Below are 20,444 nucleotides of genomic sequence, written 5' to 3'. Positions count from 1 at the left end.
CAGCTCGGTGCATTCAACACTGTGTAGCTCAGTTGGTAGAGCATGGCGCTTGTAACGCCAGGGTAGTGGGTTCGATCCCCGGGACCACCCATACATAGAATGTATGCACACATGACTGTAAGTCGCTTTGGATAAAAGCGTCTGCTAAATGGCATATATTATTATTATTATTATCAATACCTCTCATACATAATATTAAGATGAAGTCATTCTCTCCTCCACTTTCAGCCAGGAGAGATTGACATGCATATTATTAATATTAGCTCTCTGTGTACATCCAAGGGCCAGCCGTGCTGCCTTGGTCTGAGCCAATTGCAATTTTCCTAAATCCCTTATTTTGGCATCTGACCACACGACTGAACAGTAGTCAAGGTGCGACAAAACTAGGGTCTGTAGGACCTGCCTTGTTGATAGACAGACTTCTCCCCATCTTAGCTACTACTGCATCATTATGTTTTAACCATGACAGTTTACAATCTAGGGTTACTCATCTCAACTTGCTCTATTTCCACATGATTTATTATAAGATTTAGTTCAGATTTAGGGTTTAATGAGCAGCTGACGTGTAGTGTTGAGTCATCTTCATACATAGACATTCTGGCTTTACTCAAAGTCAGTGGCATGTTGTTAGTAAAAATTGAAAAAAGCAAGGGGCTTAAACAGCTACCCTGGGAATGATTGATTCTAACTGGATTATATTTGATAGGCTTCCATTAAAGAACACCCTCTGTGTTCCGTTAGAAGTAACTCTTTAACCACATTATAGCAAGGGGTGTGTAAAGTCATAACACATACGCTTTTCCAGCAGCAGACTGATCGATAATGTCAAAAGCTGCACTGAAGTCTAAGAAGACAGCCCCCAAAATCATTGTATGATCAATGTCTCTCAGCCAATCATCAGTCATTTGTGTAAGTGTTGCACTTGTTGAGGTGTCCTTCCCTATAAGCATGCTGAAATTCTGTTTTCATTTTGTGACATAGCATTGTATCTGGTCAAGCACAATTTTTTCCAGAAGTTTACTAAGGGTTGGTAACAGGCTGATTAGTCGGCTATTTGAGCCAGTAAAGGGGGCTTTACTATTCTTGGGTAGTGGAATGACTTTAGCTTCCCTCCAGGCCTGAGGGCACACTCTTTCTAGTAGGCTTAAATTAAAGATGTGGCAAATAGGAGAGGCAATTTCGTCTGCTATTATCCTCAGTAATTGTCCATCCAGATTGTCAGACCCTGGTGGCTTGTCATTGTTGATAGACAACAATAATTATTTCACCTCTTCCACACTGACTTTATGGAATTCAAAAGTACAATTCTTGTCTTTCATAATTTGGTCCGATATACTTGAATGTGTAGTGTTAACGTTTGTTGCTAGCATGTCATCCCTAAGTTTTCTTATCTGCCAATGAAAAAGTAATTCAAGTAGTTTGCAATATCATTGGGCTTTGTGATGAATGAGCCATCTGATTCAATGAATGAAGGAGCCGAGTTGGCTTTTTTTCCCCAAAATGTAATTTAAGGTGCCCCATTGAATGGCAATTGTCCAATTGTTACATGTAAAATTATATTTCATTATTTTACAAGTTGCTCTAATCACACCATAGTGCCATCATGCTTCTGATACCAATGCAGTGAGAGGGGTCAAAAAAACAACAAATGGTATTGAAAATACAAATTACAACTCTCAGAAGTATCTGGTTACAAAATACATTGGACTGTAGTTCAACCCAGTGTAATACAAATGACAGAATACTCAGAAGTAATTGAAATACTGCCCGTCTCTGCTGACAAGTTCGTAAAAGCTCTCTAAGGTCAGACAGTCAGTGAATGACATAAGAGGAAAACTGCCCATGCACTACCAATTTTCAAGGCACCGTGTGCCTTCTACTATTGCAACATCAGTAAGTTAAAAAGCAAGACTGATTTCCCCAAAATAAATAATACAACAAAAATAAAGTCAGGACCCGTGGTCCATATTGACACTGTTCCCGGATCGAGATCCGCCTGTATAGTATGGTTGCAATTACATTTACATTTACATTTAAGTCATTTAGCATTCCGATGGGTCTCTACAGCACTTTTGTAATTCTTTTGGTTCCGAATATCTCTCTGTTGTATCACAACCATTGTGGCAAAAGTGTACAACTTAATGTGTACGGGCCTAGGTGTTTTTGAAACAAGTAGCATGGGACAGCCTGACTGCATGATGTTCAGGATAGGACTAAAAGAGCTGTGAGAAAGATGGTTCTCAGACTCTATATTATTTTTCTAACTCAATTTAAAGGGCAATAAAACACACTTTCCTATTGTGGTTCTATTTATATGAAACTCAACTTGCATCCCAAATGGTACCATATTCCCAATATAGTGCACTACTTTTGACCAGAGCCTAAGCACCAAATCTGCACACATCTCTGCTTCATGCCTCGTTGATGCAGTTGAGTTAAGTTCCCTCACAAAAACACAATGTGCAAAGAAATACTTAGTCTGAAGAACGACTTTAACAAATTTAATAACCACTGTAGGTAAGCATCTGCTAACAGGACTGATTTCAAACCAGTTCTCGCATGACAGACAAGGTTTTGAAACACTAACGCGCACTTCCTGACGCCCACCCCCATTTCCTGTTGCCAAGAAATATTCACATTGTGTCATCACATATGGAGCTGACACCTATATATCTAGATTCAGATACACACACCACACTTGGCACAAAATGTAAATATAAATACATATATTATTGAATTCATATATTACTTTTTCATGATGTAAACATACAAATAAAACATATAAAAGTACATACTCAGACAGAAATAGCCCTAACCGGTCACCACATCATCTTTTACAAGTACATTTCTTAAAACTGACCACTGCATATCTTTGAAAATAATACATAATATGAACTTATATGAACACTGACATTCTAAACAACACTCTGCCATCTCGTCTGGAAAATAATTCATTCACAGCGACATATACTGTGAAGTAGTAGTACAAAATGTCTAAATTTAAGCAAGGGAAATATAATTGGCTGTTACACAATATTGTTTCCAAATGTTCCTCAAAAATAATTTCAACTTTTAACATGGAGACAGTGAATCAATCAGTCATATTTTAAGTGACAATGCAACAAGAATCTTGCCAGCGAACGAGGTAGCAATGTTGCGCAACCAGAAAATGGCCTTGTAGTCACTGGTGCAGCAGAAAGGCAGAAGTCATGAAAATATCTAGTTTTACTTGTAGAAGTATGTTACAGTTGTGTAAACAGGTGACTAATCTTACTGTTCTGGGTCCCTACTCACGCCCTTGGAGCTCAACATGTGTCCCTCCTCCAAGGACCTGACCTTGGAGGCACCAAACAGAAGAACATTTATAAAACAGGGAGGTCCAATAACCTGTACTGGTCCAATAAGAAATTGTTATTTTCGTTTTCCATTGTGAAACATTTTGAAACGTTGCTGGCCCTAATGTACACCCCCCTGTCCATGCTCAGAGCTCAGATCTCGGTTAGTGTCAGCAGGACCTTTCCCCCCACCTCCTCCATGCGGATATGGAAGGCATCCTCGTTGGAGTAATGCTTGATGATGTTGTCGTCCATATGAACTAGGATCCTACAGTCAAGAGAGTAGAAGTGATTTACTTATTTTCAAAGTGGAGTTTACTCTATTAACATGTTCTAGATTATTTACCTTCCACCCGTCCCAAATGGCACCATATTCCCTATGTAGTGCACTACTTCTGACCAGAGCCTTATGGCCCTGGTCAAAAGTAGTGCACTATATAGGGAATAGAGTGCCATTTGGGACACACATTATTCCCTGTGACCTAGATCATGAGCGGTGACACCGGTCTTACCCTTTTTTGCACCTCTTGTAGACTTTCCCCATTTTTCCAAGCGGCAGCTCATATTTATCAGATACCTAGAGATGTGATGAAAAACATGGGAAACCCCCTATGAGAACTGGGCGTGAACAGTCAGACAATACAATACATTCCACTGCCTGTGTGCCTTCTCTGATGAGTGACTTCTTCCTGACAGACACAAACAGGAAACAAACCTATCTGACTGTGACACCGTGGTTTGCATCCCAAATAGCACCGTATATACTATACAGTGCACTACTTTTGACCAGAACCCTTTGGACCCTGGTCAAAAGTAGTTCACTATAAAGGGAATAGCGTGTAATTTAGGACGCATCCAGGGTGGCACACTTCACACAAATAGCTATGTCTGTTTACTATGTATTTAAATCCACGGGGAAAAAAATCAAGGTCACTTATATGGCACACACTCAAAACATACAACACTTATCAGACAAAGTCAGACTCCAGCTATTTTTGAACCTTGCCGGTTGAGAAATGATATCCCTGGGATAAATACAGTCATGTCAAAGAAGACGTTCTGAGCTAAATAGACTCATTTTAGACTCATCTACGAAAACCGAGGAGTTCTGAAAATACTTCTGCAAAAACAAAGGTTCTATGGAACCCAACAACATCTGCTCACAGCCTCCAGTAGTCCTGCCAGAGTGGGCGTCCTCAGCATTAGAGCATCAAACACCTCCTCTGTCTCCTTACGGACGTAGAGCAGCACTAGAGGAACACAGAGAGAGACGAAACCAAAAGTCAGATACCACACTAAAAGACTGCCTACCACACCAACCCCCTCAGTGTGAGGGAGAGGTACATTCAAATTCCATACCAACCCAGTCAGATACTACCACACCAACCCCCAGTGTGAGGGAGAGTTGCCATAAGCAAATGGAGGTAGGAATACACACAAAGTATGTTTTTCGACATGGGTGTGAGACAGTTTCAAACATTAAAATACTGTGTGGGTTTCTCTCCCAGTCAAGTCACTGAGGTAAGATCTTAGCAACTACTACAGCATTGCCCTAATATCCTGTTGGGTGATATTTCCATGGTTGTGGTGTGTATTCTGAAAAAAACTTCCACTCTCACCCCCCATAAAGATAGTGAATTGGCACCCTATTCCCTATATAGTGCACTACTTTTGACCATAGCCCAGGATAGGGGGCCATTTTGGACACCCCTTTGTTACACTGAGAGCAGGCTGGACCATAATTGCAGGCAGAGGTCAGTAATCCAGGTTGATGTGACAAGGTACAAAACGGCAGGCAGGTTCATGGTCAGGGCAGGCAGGCAGAATTGTCAAAACCGGGAAAACTAGAAAACTGGAACTAGAAAAAGACAGGAGCAACGGAAAACTGCTGGTATGCTTGACAAACAAAACAAACTGGCAACAGACAAACAGAGAACACAGGTATAAATACACTGGGGATAATGTTGAAGATGGGCGACATCTGGAGGGGGGTGGAGACAAGCTCTGTCTTTCGCTTCATACTTTAGTCGGAGACTGCTCCTTTCTTGCTGGCGTCTTGGGAATTGGCTATGAGCCTGGTCAGCAATAGACTAGTCTGACAGAGACCACACCAAACAGTAAACAGCCCCTAATCATTCTCAGAACCTTTCCCCCGCCACACGTGAGTGGGGAAAAAAAGCAATCCCCTTTGGACTGACTACATGTCAGGAAAATGATCACGTTCCACTTGGAAAACCAGTTGAGTATGTTTGTGTGTGTTGTGTTTTGTGCATTCAGGGGGGCTTTGGAAGCCACGTGGCCTGTGTTTACATGAATTCAGTAAGCTGAACTAGGTGGGAGCAGTCTGAACAACAGCAGCCAGAGCAACAAACACAACTACAGTGGGCTGCACAGAAAGCATTTCTCCCTCACGCTATTTTTTTAATCTCTTTCCCTCACTCATTCTCTCTATTTGCTCCCGCGTTCTATAATTCTCTCTCTCTCCGGGTTATGCCTTCTCTTTACTGTCTCTAAACGGTCTCCTTTTCTGTCTGTCTGTCTGTCTGTCTGTCTGTCTGTCTGTCTGTCTGTCTGTCTGTCTGTCTGTCTGTCTGTCTGTCTGTCTGTCTGTCTGTCTGTCTGTCTGTCTGTCTGTCTGTCTGTCTGTCTGTCTGTCTGTCTGTCTGTCTGTCTGTCTGTCTGTCTGTCTGTCTGTCTGTTTGATGTACCCTTTTCTGGCTCCTCCCTCCTGGCTCTCTTGTGAGTGGCAGAGTCAAATTCCTCATCATAGTGGAGCAGTCTCTTCTGCCCCAAGCTGCAAAAAACAAACAATACATGTATGACTTGTGAGTATGGATGAGTACGGAAAATGCAGTTAATCACTTATTATGGGTATGCAGCATTTCCTATTATTATTATAATAAAAAAAACATTTATAGCATCTATACATGTTACCTGATATTACAAGTCTTGTCTAAAAGAAGAACTGTACTCACCCATCCTCACCGTCATCTGATATGCATGTCTGATAAAGGATAAAGAGCAAGATTAGATACCCGATATCCGTATCTATACTGAGAAAAAGCACCCAACTGTCATACTTGAATAAACGTAAAAATACCTTTAATAGAAAATGACTCAAGTAAAAGTGAGTCACCCAGTAGAATACTACTTGAGTAAGTCTAAAAGTATTTGGTTTTAAATGTACTCAAGTATCAAAAGTAAATGTAATTGCTAAAATGTACTTAAGTATGAAAAGTAAAAATATTAATAATTTACAATTCTTTATATTAAGCAAACCAAACAGCACCATTTTCTTGTTTTTCTTATTTCTGGATAGCCAATGGCACACTCCAACACTTAGACATACTTTACTAACAACTTTACTAACGTATTGCCTCCCAGCGTATTGCCTCCCAGCGTATTGCCTCCCAGCGTATTGCCTCCCAGCGTATTGCCTCCCAGCGTATTGCCTCCCTGCGTATTGCCTCCCTGCGTATTGCCTCCCAGCGTATTGCCTCCCTGCGTATTGCCTCCCTGCGTATTGCCTCCCTGCGTATTGCCTCCCTGCGTATTGCCTCGATTCCAGGAATCCTCCAACTGGTATTTCTAAAAAGTCCAGGAACTTTGGGAAAGTTACTTGAATTTTGAAACCCTAAACATGGGTAATGTAAGATTATTTTATTGGGGGTGGGGTAGATCAGCTTTAATACTTCAGATAGATTGTAGGTTCTAGTAATTTGGGGCGGCAGGGTAGCCTAGTGGTTAGAGCGTTGGACCAAGTTCAAACCCCTGAGCTGACGAGGTACAAATCTGTCGTTTTGCCCCTGAACAGGCAGTTAACCCACTGTTCCCAGGCTGTCATTGAAAATAAGAATTTGTTCTTAACTGACTTGCCTGGTTAAAAAAATAATAATTGTTTGCATGATTTTCCCTTTACTTATCCCCCCACCCTACCCTACTTGGAGTAAACTAACGGACAACCATACTTCTACTGCTACTTACAGTTATTTCGCTCACATCTAACGGTACCTGTAGTTAAATAATTATAAATATCTCCTCTTTCTTCAATTGCTGGATTTTTCACCCACACCGACCCTCCGATGTCCACAGATCAATCAATCTTTCCTAGTATAATGCCATTTAGCTATTTCCTTTAGCAATACATCCCTCCATTGTACTATGATGTCTAACGAGGGTCCTGAACCTCCCTGTTTATAACATTTCTACTTACTATATTGCCCTAAAAATAAATACTTTGATATTTCCCGTTGACTGATTCTGGTTTTCAGGTCCCCTAACGTTACAGTTTGCAGGTCCACCAGAACCCTGATATTATGACATAACAACCATTCCTGGACCTGACTCCAAAAGCGAGCCACCAAAGACAGTACAAGAACATATGTTTCCTTGTGGTAGAGTCTGTACAAGGCTGACTGTTCAATGCCCCATATGTTGAGCATTCTTTTTGTAGCAAGTATTTTATATAATAGTTGAAACAAGCGGATTGATGTGTCAATTGTTGTTTTATATGTCAGACCCTATGCCAAGGTATTGGGACATCAAAGACCTGTTCCAACGGACATGAAATGTATACAGTATCGCTGTCAAACCTTTTGATTCTAAGCGGAACTGATACATTTTTTATTTATACTAATCATTTTAAGCCATTTATGATTTTTAATGGGAGGCAGACAGACTAATTATTTACTTTCTTGTTTAAGTAATTGTCTCTTCCAATTTTGTGATGGAGTCGTGATGAGTTGGTTATAATTTGATATTGAGCACACTCCTCGGTACACTGTTATTAGTTGCTTGTGTGACATAATTTTACCATTTTTGTTTACAATGTCCTTCATAAATATGATATCCTTTTAGTAAATCCCCTCCCTGCCCAAATGTGTTTTTCTTCTCTATCAGTATATTGGAGTTTAGCCATATTATTTGCTGTAATATCAGATGTGCCTTTTCTGGAGGATGAAATTGAAATTGTAGCCAACTCTGTATGACTTCATTTAAAAAGGAGGATGCTTTAAACAGGGATCCACTGTAAGGTTTTAAGATGCATAAAAGCCCACTCTTAAACACAGGATGGGCCTCTCTAAGTGCCTTTCTAGAAAACCAATTTGGATTTAGATACCATTTCTAGACAATGGATACTTTAAAGAGAGCGGTTTAATGCTTTAATATTTTAACTTTACATGTAATGTAGGACTTACATGGTGGCGCTGGGTGCTGGGGAAGTAAACCTCAGGGATGAAGAGGACCGGCTGGGAGTTCATATCACTCATGGCTTTGAACGATGTTATGTCCACATGCTTCAGCTTCAGAGGGTCTTCCACACCTGCGATAGGACAGCAGGGGGAGGTAGAGAGGTTAACATGGTTGCAGGATGGGACGGTAGTCTCGCTCACCAAAATAAGGGGCCAATGGGACTGTTGCAAAGAACATGTGCGTTTCCTTTTCTTCAAGGTGTTTTTTATTTCATTGAGGCAGGTCTACTATTGTATGTCAATTCTAGAAACGGAGTTTCTTTACCCTTGACATGCTGTTTCCCTGGCTTGCTTTTTAGGGGTTAGTTGAGGACAGGATTTTGTGAATCACACAAAGAAAAATGTATTCATTATAAGCACTATATATTAATCTCGGTTAACCCAGAACTAAAGTCTTGCGTAATTGGTCAGATGTTCGATTACGTTCTGGGTTCATGTTTTGAGAAGAGATAGAATGAGGATCGGAAACGGACTGAAGAGCTACACCCTCTCTCTTTGCAAGTTGCGGGCAAGTCTATGAGCCAAATGTCCCCAACCCATCCAAAGCACACCTGCGAAATTGTGATTTGTCCAAAGCACCGGAACTAAGAGCAGGGACACACAGCCGAGAGTAATTACACCTCTGAACAGTGTAGGCAGTCAATCTCTTTTGTGTTCACACAGAAAATACGTTTAAGTCATCAGCTACAAAGCCTTGTTAAAATAATCCAAACCAAAAGGTGGCAGTAGCCTTGTTTGGCAATGCATGTCCGCGTGTGTTGCTTAGTTTATGGTGTAGATGCCAATGCTAGCTAGCTGAGCTAATGTTGCTATTTTTTAGAAAGCCCTTGATGATACTAGCCAGATGGCCACAGCTAGATAACTATCTAGAAAGATGACAAAGAAACAATTTAATCCACTTTCCATAATCCCATACTGCCAGCCCATAGCTAGCTGGCTAAACATTTCGGCAGTGAGATTGTCGATGTGGTTCATTCTTAATGCTGCTCGTTATCTCACATGTATCGTGACAAATCTACGGTACCATTGATGTTTATGGTGTCTGTAATCGAGAGATTAAATTATATATATATACACACACTACATGACCAAAAGTATGTGGAAACCTGCTCGTCGAACATCTCATTCCAAAATCATGGGCATTAATATGGATTTGGTCCTATAACAGCCTCTACAGCTGCTATAACAGCCTCTACTCTTCTAGGAAGACATTCCACTAGATGTTGGAACATTGCTGCAGGGACTTGCTTCCATTCAGCAACAAGAGCATTAGTGAGGTTGGGCGATTACACCTAACTCGCTGTCAGCATTCCAATTCATCCCAAAGGTGCTCGATGGGGTTGAGGTCAGGGCGCTGTGCGGGCCAGTCAAGTTCTTTCACACTGATCTTGACAAACCATTTCTGTATGGACCTTGCTTTGTACACTGGGCATTGTCATGCTGAAACAGGAAAGGGCTTTCCCCAAACAAAGTTGGAAGCTCAGAATCGTCTAGAATGTCCTTATATGCTGTAGCGTTAAGATTCCCTTCACTGGCACTAAGGGGTCTAGCCCGAACCATGAAAAACAGCCCCAGACCATTACTCCTCCTCCACCAAACTTTACATTTGGCACTATGCATCCGAGCAGGTAGAGCTGGGTGGTATACCGTATTTTACGATATACCGGTATTGATGCATGGACCGGTTTGGTTTTTACTTTACCTTCTATAACAGCATTTGAATATTTGTTAAATGTGATATGCTGTGTGTAATGTCCATATATATAGTTTATTTGCTACTTGAGTCATCCATCTCCACTCTCTATGTCCATGCCACTTTCCACACAGACCTAGCCCCGCCCCCTGTCACTCAAGAGACATATATGATCAATGCAGCACATGAAACAATATGAGGGGTTGGCCGGTAGGGATATCCTTGTCTCATCGAGCACCAGCGACTCGGGCCGGGCGCAGTGCCAGGTGCACGGTGTTTCCTCCGACACATTGGTGCGGCTGGCTTCCGGGTTGGATGCGCGCCGTGCGGCTTGGTTGGGCTGTGTATCGGAGGACGCATGACTTTCAACCTTCGTCTCTCCCGAGCCCGTACGGGAGTTGTAGCGTTGAGACAAGATAGTAGTTACTAAAAACAATTTATATATATATATATATATAAAAATCCACTAGCTTGTTAGCCGCTAATGCTAATCGCAAGCTAGCTGATAAATGTACTGCGTCCGAGCAGTGATGGTACATCTGCATATTTTTTGTGCAACATTAAATGAAGCCAAAGATTATAGGGTCCCCTAGGAAACACTGGTCAACACTTTGGTTCCTACCGTCACAATAACTCCTCCCTGGCATTTTCATTTGTCGTCATGTAAAACTGTAATTAAAGTCCTTACTAAAATATTCTAACTTTAGAATTTGAATAATAATTACATTTCCATGAATCCAACAGCTCACCCAAGTGTTTTGCTCTAAATCACAAGTCAAATCGCAATTGCAACATTTGGTTAAAAATAAGGCCTAGATTGTTTGCCCATATTGTGAAACCCTACATGGCAGTGTGGAAATGATCTCAAATGAGTTCAGGAAATGCAGAAATATATGGAAATGCAGAAAATTTGTTTGAGTGTAAGTTGAATTGAACAGATTCATCCATCGAACTGCCAAATGGTGAAGTGTGATTCATCACTCCAGAGAACGTGTTTCCACTGCTCCAGAGTCCAAATGCGGCGAGCTTTACACCACTCCAGCCGACACTTGGCATTGCGCATGGTGATCTTAGGCTTGTGTGTGGCTGCTTGGTCATGGAAACTACTCCCTTCACTGAACAAGTCCTCAACGGGCAGCTTCATTAAATAGTACCCGCAAAACACCAGCCTCAACGTCAACAGTAAAGAGGCGACTCGGGGATGCTGGCCTTCTAGGCATTCCTCTGTCCAGTGTCCTTTTGCCCATCTTAATCTTTTCTTTTTATTGGCCAGTCTGAGATATGGCTTTTTCTTTGTGACTCTGCATAGAAGGCCAGCATCCCGGAGTCGCGTCTTCACTGTTGATGTTGAGACTGGTGTTTTGCGGTACAATTTCATGAAGCTGCCAGTTGAGGACTTGTAAGGTGTCTGTTTCTCAAACTAGACATTCTAATGTACTTGTCCTCTTGCTCAGTTGTGCACCGGGGCCTTCCACTCCTCTTTCTATTCTGGTTAGTGCCAGTTTGCACTGTTCTGTGAAGGGAGTAGTACACAGCGTTGTACGAAATCTTCAGTTTCTTGGCAATTTCTCGCACTGAATAGACTGACGAGTTTCAGAAGAATGTTCTTTGTTTCTGGCCATTTTGAGCCTGTAATCGAACCACCAAATGCTGACGCTCCAGATACTCAACTAGTCTAAAGAAGGGCAGTTTTATTGCTTCTTTAATCAGAACAACATTTTTCAGCTGTGGTAACATAATTGCGAAAGGGTTTTCTAATGATCCATTAGCCCTTTAAAATTATAAACTTGGATTAGCTAACACCAAATGTGCTTTTCTTTCAAAAACAAGAACATTTCTAAGTGGCCCCAAACTTTTGAACGGTAGTATATATGTATGGGTGTGTGTGTGACTTAAAGACTGACTGATTGATTGTATCAGGTGTACTGTACTCACAGGCTGCAGTTGTCTCCTGTCCCCTTCCCTTCCTTTGAGTCTGCTTCCTCTCCTCGTCTCGGATCTTCCTCTCGGCACCTTTGTCACAGAACACCTTGATCTGGCAGTAGGCTCTGTGCACTAGCTTGTCACCATGGCCACCACAGCTGTAGGTGTCAATCTGGAGGTTGAGAGGAAGGCCCCGCACTCCCTTTTGAGGGGAGAAGTCTGTACTCAGACAGTTCACTGACACAAACACCTGATGGGGCAAAGATCAAGGTATATAAGGATTCAAATTCTTAAACACTTTATTGTTCATCCAATTTACATTGGACAGAAAAGTCTATGGCATGAGGCTCACATACAACATTAAATAAACACACCAATAATGACATGAAAACATACACTGTTAGAGTAGGAGTAGACAGAATGTTTTACATGTAAATGAACAGTTCTGATGCACATGTATGGGTTTAATTCCATTGAGTATGACATTTCTTTCATGCTTGTAGAAAACCAAGGTAGAGAATTGTAGTCTCTAGAAACTGTAGTCCTGGGTTGTTTCAAAGTGTTGTGTATGATTGATTTACTTGTGTATGTCTCCCCCAGCTGGAGATTGTTTGTAACTACTTTATTTTTCTGACAAAGACATACATTTTGCTTCAAATTCTGGTGTAGAGTGAAGTTGCCTCTAGACTAGAATCTCTAGAGTCTAGACGCTGATCTTGCATTTTTTACACTATTGGTTCAGGTTAAGATTGGGGGAGGGCGAGTTGATCCTAGATCTGTACCCCGGAGCCCAAAATATTGGCCTCTTTTACCCGTGGCTCGTCCTTAGTGTCCCATGTGAAAGAGATGGCATTGTAGGCAATCTCCTCAATACTGGCAATCGTATTGAAGCTCTCTTTGTAGTCAGCTGGGATGAACAAACAGGGAAGAGATACAACAAGATGGTTTACACACAAACAATAATGTTTAGTGACTGTTTTGGTTGTGTGTGTGTGTGTGTAAAGTTTGTTTGGAACAATCGATTGACTGCATTTGACCTAACACAACAGCATGCAGACGTATAATGAATTTAACAGCGAGGAAGAGGGACTGCGCTGCTTGAGTGACAGAGGGTGTGGCTTGATGTGTGCAGAAAGCGGCCAGAGCAGAAAAAAAACATAGCAAATGATAAAAACAGACATTGCACACGGCTGAGATGCATTTCAAAATATTGCATGCGATATGGATTTCTTGCGATATGAATATTGCACATGTCAATACTGCGATTTTGATGTGAATTCAATTAATTGTGCAGCCCTAGTGTGAGTGAGAGTGTGTGTGTGCATGCATGCGGTTGTGTGTGCGTATGATTGCAGTGTGTGTATGAATGCGTGTGTGTAACCCCTTACCAATATCAATGCAGCGCTGCTTGGCTGTGTGCTGTCTGCTGTGCCAGTATCTCCAGTGTTTGAGCTGGTCATCTGTGAACTTTTCCTCTCCAAACACCAGCATCACCACACTCTGAAATATTCCATCAGTAAGTCATTCCCAAAACATTCCCCAAACCTAGAGACTAGAAACTTGTAGAATAGAAATAGATGAGAGATGAAAGAGAAGGGAGAGAAAGACACAGAGGGAGGGAGGGAGGAGAGACAGAAAGAGCAATACGAATAGAAACAGAAGAGATACAATAGAGAAGCTCATACTCGGAATGCTCCATTGAGGTGGGGTAGGACCGTGGGGCCCCCTAGCTCTCTTAGGGTGATGGGGTAGAACTGGCCCTTGTTCAGGTAACTCATCTGGCCACTGCCGCTCTTGGGCCGGATAGACTGGGGAGCCTCCAGCATGTACTCAAAGTGTTGACTGAGAGAGAGAATATTCTTTGTCATCATACATCCTTGATGTATGATGTTCAGTTCATTTATTCTGCCTTTAACATGAATGTGTCTCTCAATGTGTCTCCCAGTCGCGATCCCATGTTTGACTGTGTATGTTACCTTGCTGTCAAGCTGTAGTAAGGGTATCCACCGGGAGGGATGGAGGTCATACGTTGCTGGAGCTCCTCCGAGGGAGGGAAGACCTGTGGGTCACAACATTAGCACCATAGACATAGGATACGACCCAAATGGCACCCTATTCACTTGGCTTTATAGTGCACTATAGGGAATATGGTGCCATTTGGGTGGCACCCATAATGATCTGTATAGGTGACCATTCCATATTATACTACAAGTGAATAGGCTGTTTCTCACAAGCATGCTACTTTTACAGAGCGTGAGACACTCTCATTCATTTCAATGGGGTGTCAGGTAGCCGGGTGGTTAGAGCGTTGGGCCAGTAACCGAAAGATTGGTGGATCGAATCCCCGAGCTGATAAGGTAAAAATCTGTCATTCTGCCCCTGAACAAGGCAGTTAACCCACTGTTCCTAGGCCGTCATTGTAAATAAGAACGTGTTCTTTAACTGACTTGCCTAGCTAAATAAAGGTTCAATTAAAAATGTTTTTTTTTTTTAAAGAAACCTGGGTGTAAGCAGTACAGCACCACAAGGGGATTGTGCTGCTCAGTATAAAATGATACCCTGGCTCAATCTGGTTCTAGAGTAACAGTTAGAGGACCTACCTCATTGGAGCTGTCCTTGTAGGGCTCTGTGTAGGTGGAATCAGGGGTGAGGCTCTTGGCTCTGGGGCTGTACTGGCTGTGGTTGAGCTGGTGACTGAAGGCCATTCCGTCGGACTGAGAACTGTGGGGACCAGGGGGGAGGCCCACTGGGAAGGAGTGCAGGGCCAGGGTCCGCCCTGTGCTGATGGAGTAGGAGGGAGGGGTGGAGAGGCACACTATGGAGTCTGAGGCTGGGTAGAGAGCCCGGATCTTGTCCCCACGGCTGGGTTGGCTGCTGCCCTTGGCCGCAGTGTTGCGAGGGACGGCCCTCAGGGGAGAGTCTTGGAGTGGCATCAAGACATTTCTGAGGAGATGATCAGAGTAAATGTCATCTCAGAGCGCAACTTTCTTTACTTCAACAAAATTTGTCTCGATTTACAGAAAATGTAAGTATTCCAAGTCATAACTGGATAACAACATCATAACTAAGGATATTCATTACATTTTGTTTGGATCAGTATCGCCCAGGAGCACTTCTGTTTTGGGCTGTCCAGCCGTTCTCCTATCTCGTGGCACCTAGAAAAGTAATACAATACATATGATACATTTATGGCGGTGGAGGTACTTACAGTGCCTTGCAAAAGTATTTGGCCCCCTTGAACTTTGCGACCTTTTGCCACATTTCAGGCTTCAAACATAGAGATATAAAACTGTATTTTTTTGTGAAGAATCAACAACAAGTGGGACACAATCATGAAGTGGAACGACATTTATTGGATATTTCAATCTTTTTTAACAAATCAAAAACTGAAAAATTGGGCGTGCAAAATTATTCAGCCCCTTTACTTTCAGTGCAGCAAACTCTCTCCAGAAGTTCAGTGAGGATCTCTGAATGATCCAATGTTGACCTAAATGACTAATGATGATAAACACAATCCACCTGTGTGTAATCAAGTCTCTGTATAAATGCACCTGCACTGTGATAGTTAAAAAAGTTTGAAATATCCAATGTTGTTCCACTTCATGATTGTGTCCCACTTGTTGTTGATTCTTCACAAAAAAAATCAGTTTTATATCTTTATGTTTGAAGCCTGAAATGTGGAAAAAGGTCGCAAAGTTCAAGGGGGCCGAATACTTTCGCAAGGCACTGTAAGTACCTCGAACTGTAATTTGCATTTATTTTCAGCAAACTTAACATGCGTAAATATTTGTATGAACATAAGATTCAATAACTGAGACATAAACTGAACAAGTTCCACAGACATGTGACTAACAGAAATTGAATAATGTGTCCCTGAACAAAAGGTGGGTCAGGATGAGTCTGCAGGAAGGGTACCACATGAGGGAGTCTTCCCTGTAACGCACAGAGTTGAGATTGCGCCTGCAATAACAACAAGCTCAGTCCGATGATGCTGTGACACACCGCCCCAGACCAAGACAGACCCTCCATCTCCAAATCGATCCCGCTCCAGAGTACAGGCCTCAGCGTAACGCTAATTTAAATTGGAGATGGGTTCATAAATTGGATCTAGCTTTTATAGAGAATACTGAGAGAATACTCACTAACCAATCATTGTTGCCCTGATTGAACCTTTACAGAGGGACAAGGCAGGGTTGTGCGCTGTCGCCTATGCTCTTCGCCCTAATTATTGAACCTCTCGCTCAGGCGATCAGATCTCATGCAGCAATACACGGCTATAATACTAAAGATACTCTAAATAAGATCTCCCTATACGCAGATGACATCCTCCTCTATGTAACAGCACCCCAAGCTAGTATTCCAGCTATTCTTGATGTGATTAATTTGTTTGGTACCTTCTCGGGATACAGAATAAATTGGAACAAGAGCAAATTAATGCCCATACGGTTACAAAACACCTCTTGGCTAGAACATCTTCCAGTTAAGTTATCTTCAGAAAAATTGACCTACCTAAGGATTGTAGTTACCAAACAATACTCCTCACTATTTAAAGAGAATTTCCCCTCTCTGATGCAAAAATTCAAGGCAAACATACAATTTTGGAGAACTCTCCCAATTTCTCTGCTCGGAAGAATTAATGCCATTAAAATGGTCTTCCTCCCACAACTGCTCTACCTATATCAGAACATCCCAGTTCTCAATCCCATGCCTAAATCCTTTCATAAACAACTGGACTCAATTATCAATCCTTTCATCTGGGATTATAAAACACACAGGATAGGTTAAAAACAAAACTCTGTAAATCCAAGATGGAAGGAGGATTGTCTCTCCCAAATTTAATATTTGACTATTGGGACGCTAACCTCCGCACTGTTACATTTTTTCTGGCTTAGTATGGAGCGTGAGGAGTGTCATCCCTTCTCTATTGGCGCTGTGATTTTGTCGCCTGTCAATCTGGAGATGTCACTTTATTGTAACAATCCTATTATACATAGCACAGTCCGAATATGGAAGCAAATTAAAGTCCACTTTGAGCTTAGACCAATATCATTCATGCTCCCTGTCGCCAGGAATCCCTCCTTTGCCCCCTCTAACCTTGATAACACCTTTGAGCGATGGGGAGAGTTGGGGATAAGTACCATAGGGGATTTATATATAGAAGGGACCTTTGCTTCCTTTGAGTTGCTGAGGGAAATTTATAATCTTTCCAGAAGTAACTTTTTCAGATAGTCTCTAATTGTGGGTATGTTAGAAAACACCTCCCAACATTTGGAATGCTAAACCTTCCATGTTTGACGGATGCATAAAAATATGCCCCCACCTCAGACAAACTGATATCTTGTCTATATGACCCTTTTCAATCTGTTAGCACAACTTCTACAGATGCCATTAAGGCAAAATGGGAGGAAGAACTAGGGACTGACATTTCGGTGGCAGACTGGAAAGAGAGCTTGGAGAATATCCACACATGCTCCATTCACTCCAGACATCGTCTCATACAGTTCAAGGTATTACACAGATTACACTATTCCAAACTAAACTGCATAGGATATTTCCTGATTCATCCCCTATGTGTAATAAATGTCAGGCTGCGCAGGGTACACTACTCCACTGCTTTGCCCTATGCTCTAGCTTGTATGGTTATTGGGGTGGAATTTTTAGGATCCTCTCTGAAGTTCTGGAGACCGAGACCCGCTTCTGATAATCCTGGGAGTGTCTGATTCCCTAAACGGATTAACCCCCCCCAAAACAACTCATCTTTTACAGTCTCATTTCGGCAAAAAAATAAAAATATTGTTGTTTTGGAAAAGGAGGGAAGCGCCCTCTACCAAATTATGCCTCAGTTAATTGGCAAACACTGTACACTTAGAAAGAATTAGATATATTCTGAACAATAAATTATCAACATTTGATCAAATCTGGCAGCCTTTCCTCTCTTACTTGGACCAGTCAGCGCAGTGAATTTGTACACTTTAACGCAATCTCAATTGTACTATTTTAATCTACCTTTGGGCAGCATGTGCTGTCATGTTTTGTATCATTTGTTTTGTACCCAGAACTCTGAGTCTTGTTTCTGTTTGCTCTTTTATGTTTAGATAAGAATTGTATACTTGTCTTTTATACCTATACACCATTCTTGTGTGAGTTCAATAAAAAATAAAAATAAAAATATATATTTCAACAAGTAACGCTCATTTATTCGACGATAAATGTGAATCCGACCATCACCCCTGGTGAGACAAAACCATGACTTGTCAGTGAATAGCACTTTTTACCAGTTCTGTCTGGTCCAGCGACGGTGGGTTTGTGCCCATAGGCGACATTGTTGCCGGTGATGTCTGGTGAAGACCTGCCTTACATCAGAGCTACATGCCCTCAGTCCAGCCTCTCTCAGCCTATGGGCAGTCTGAGCACTGATGGAGGGATTGTGCGTTCCTGGTGTAACTCGGGCAGTTGTTGCCATTCTGTACCTGTCCCGCAGGCGTGATGTTCGGATGTACCGATCCTGTGCAGGTGTTGTTACACATGGTCTGCCACTGCGAGGATGATCAGCTGTCCGTCCTGTCTACCTGTAGCTCTGTCTTAGGCGTCTCACAGTATGGACATTGCAATTTATTGCCCTGGCCACATCTATAGTCCTCATGCCTCCTTGCAGCATGCTTAAAGCACATTCACGCAGATGAGCAGGGACCCTGGGCATCTTTCTTTTGATGTTTTTCAGAGTCAGCAGAAAGACCTCTTTTGTGTCCTAAGTTTTCATAACTGTGACCTTAATTGCCTACCGACCATAAGCTGTTAGTGTCTTAACAACCGTTCCACGGGTGCATGTTCATTAATTGTTTATTGAACAAGCATGGGAAAGTGTTTAAACACTTTACAATGAAGATCTGTGAAGTTATTTGGAATTTGACGAATTATCTTTAAAAGACAGGGTCCTGAAAAAGGGACGTTTCTTTTTTTGCTGAGTTTAGTAGGTACCTTGTAGTAGTCGTAGAGGAGGCCCAGAGCGTTGGCACTGTCCTCATCTCCATTGATGCTCATCATGGCCTTGGAGGCGGCTGTCAGGGGGTTCTCCAGGAAGGCTCTCCATGCCTCGTCATCCTCCGTGAATGCTTGCCGCTGACCACCGCTGTACGATGGCTCATTCTGGAGCACCAGAACACCCCTCTTTCTGCACAGTGAGTGGGACAGTCCAACATTTAGTTCAGAATCCCCCTTTCTACAGTGGGACAGTCTCAACTTTTAGTTTCGAACCCCCATTTTTCTGCAGTGGGACAGGTCAACATTCAAAGTTCAGAATCTCCCTAATTATGCCCAATAATAGCCACAATCTCTTCAATGTTACATATTACACGGACAGAAGCAGTCCCATAGAGTGAGCAGCAGGTTTGTAAGTGCTACCTTCAAGCAGTAGCACTCTTGACAGATCTATTATCCTGCTCTACCAGCAAGACAGGTAATTCAATTCGTTGTCTGTGTCATGGCAATCAGACTAATCACTAATGTCCATTAGTAGTAAATTAATGTAATCGCTTTGTTTAAATAGAAGATGTCGGGTACAGAAATAGGACGAGTGTGTCAGTATTTGTGTACATTGTGCATTCAACTTAAGACAATCAAGTGTATTACACAACTGTCATTAATGTAATAGATTTCTTTCGAAAGTTTTCCAAATTCTAAAAATATTAAAATGAAACCCATTTCAAAATATTTACAGGATCAGCATTAAACAATCTTAAATACATCTGGAAAAATACTAAAAATATTACAATTGTGACCAAGTAACTCACAATAGTTTACCTAGGCTACTTGGAGTTAGGTTATGGAAGTTCAACCGAATTGCGATAAGCATTTTATAATTCCCGTAAACAGACGTATTCTGCTCAGATTCATACACCCAACACAACTGGACCGTGTAGGCCCACTTACTTGCCAAGCTCCTGTGTCATTTCGCTCTGCCGGACTGGACTTTCGAGTTGGAACGGTAAATCCGATCCGTTCACTATTTAAAAAGCACAAGATGCTGGTAGGTAAACGTATGTCAACAGTGTCCTCCAGAACTAGTTTATTTGGGTTCTCTCGATCTGTGAGCTGGAGCCGAAGTTTTACCTGCGTTAGGCCACGCTATTGGCTTCCTGTGACAATGGGCGGGTTTCAGGTAAAAAACGTACTAGGAAATAGATTGTGGTGGTTCACAAAAACCGATACATACCAGTTTCGTAGAGAGAAGTGCCTGAGACT

General features: G+C 42.0%; 1 protein-coding gene across 1 annotated transcript; it reads right to left on the bottom strand.

Annotated features, from left to right (window-relative positions):
- Positions 1-2,485: 2,485 nt before the first annotated feature.
- LOC123994876 (grainyhead-like protein 1 homolog) lies at positions 2,486-20,398 on the bottom strand. Its single transcript, XM_046297938.1, has 15 exons — positions 20,133-20,398; positions 19,182-19,374; positions 15,285-15,358; positions 14,804-15,146; positions 14,180-14,262; positions 13,889-14,045; positions 13,592-13,703; positions 13,016-13,110; positions 12,216-12,453; positions 8,534-8,658; positions 6,311-6,339; positions 6,044-6,129; positions 4,500-4,585; positions 3,848-3,912; positions 2,486-3,603 (listed from the first exon to the last, which is right to left on the bottom strand). The coding sequence occupies exons 1-15, from the start codon at positions 20,150-20,152 to the stop codon at positions 3,489-3,491; spliced, it is 1,821 nt and encodes a 606-aa protein (XP_046153894.1). The 5' UTR covers positions 20,153-20,398; the 3' UTR covers positions 2,486-3,488.
- Positions 20,399-20,444: the final 46 nt, after the last annotated feature.

The sequence above is a fragment of the Oncorhynchus gorbuscha genome, linkage group LG14 (assembly GCF_021184085.1).
Source record: "Oncorhynchus gorbuscha isolate QuinsamMale2020 ecotype Even-year linkage group LG14, OgorEven_v1.0, whole genome shotgun sequence".
NCBI lineage: Eukaryota > Metazoa > Chordata > Actinopteri > Salmoniformes > Salmonidae > Oncorhynchus > Oncorhynchus gorbuscha.
The sequence above is the reverse complement of the archived record's forward strand: the minus strand, read 5'-3'. Positions and strand labels throughout refer to the sequence as shown.

What these genes read in the sequence shown, in the direction of transcription:
- LOC123994876 (XM_046297938.1), bottom strand. Translation starts at nt 20,152, where the DNA reads ATGACACAGGAGCTTGGCAA. An exon ending in GATACTGATCCAAACAAAAT is followed by an intron (nt 15,147 to 15,284) that starts GTAATGAATATC and finishes TCATCTCCTCAG; the next exon opens with AAATGTCTTGATGCCACTCC. An exon ending in GCAGCGCTGCATTGATATTG is followed by an intron (nt 13,111 to 13,591) that starts GTAAGGGGTTAC and finishes TGTTCATCCCAG; the next exon opens with CTGACTACAAAGAGAGCTTC.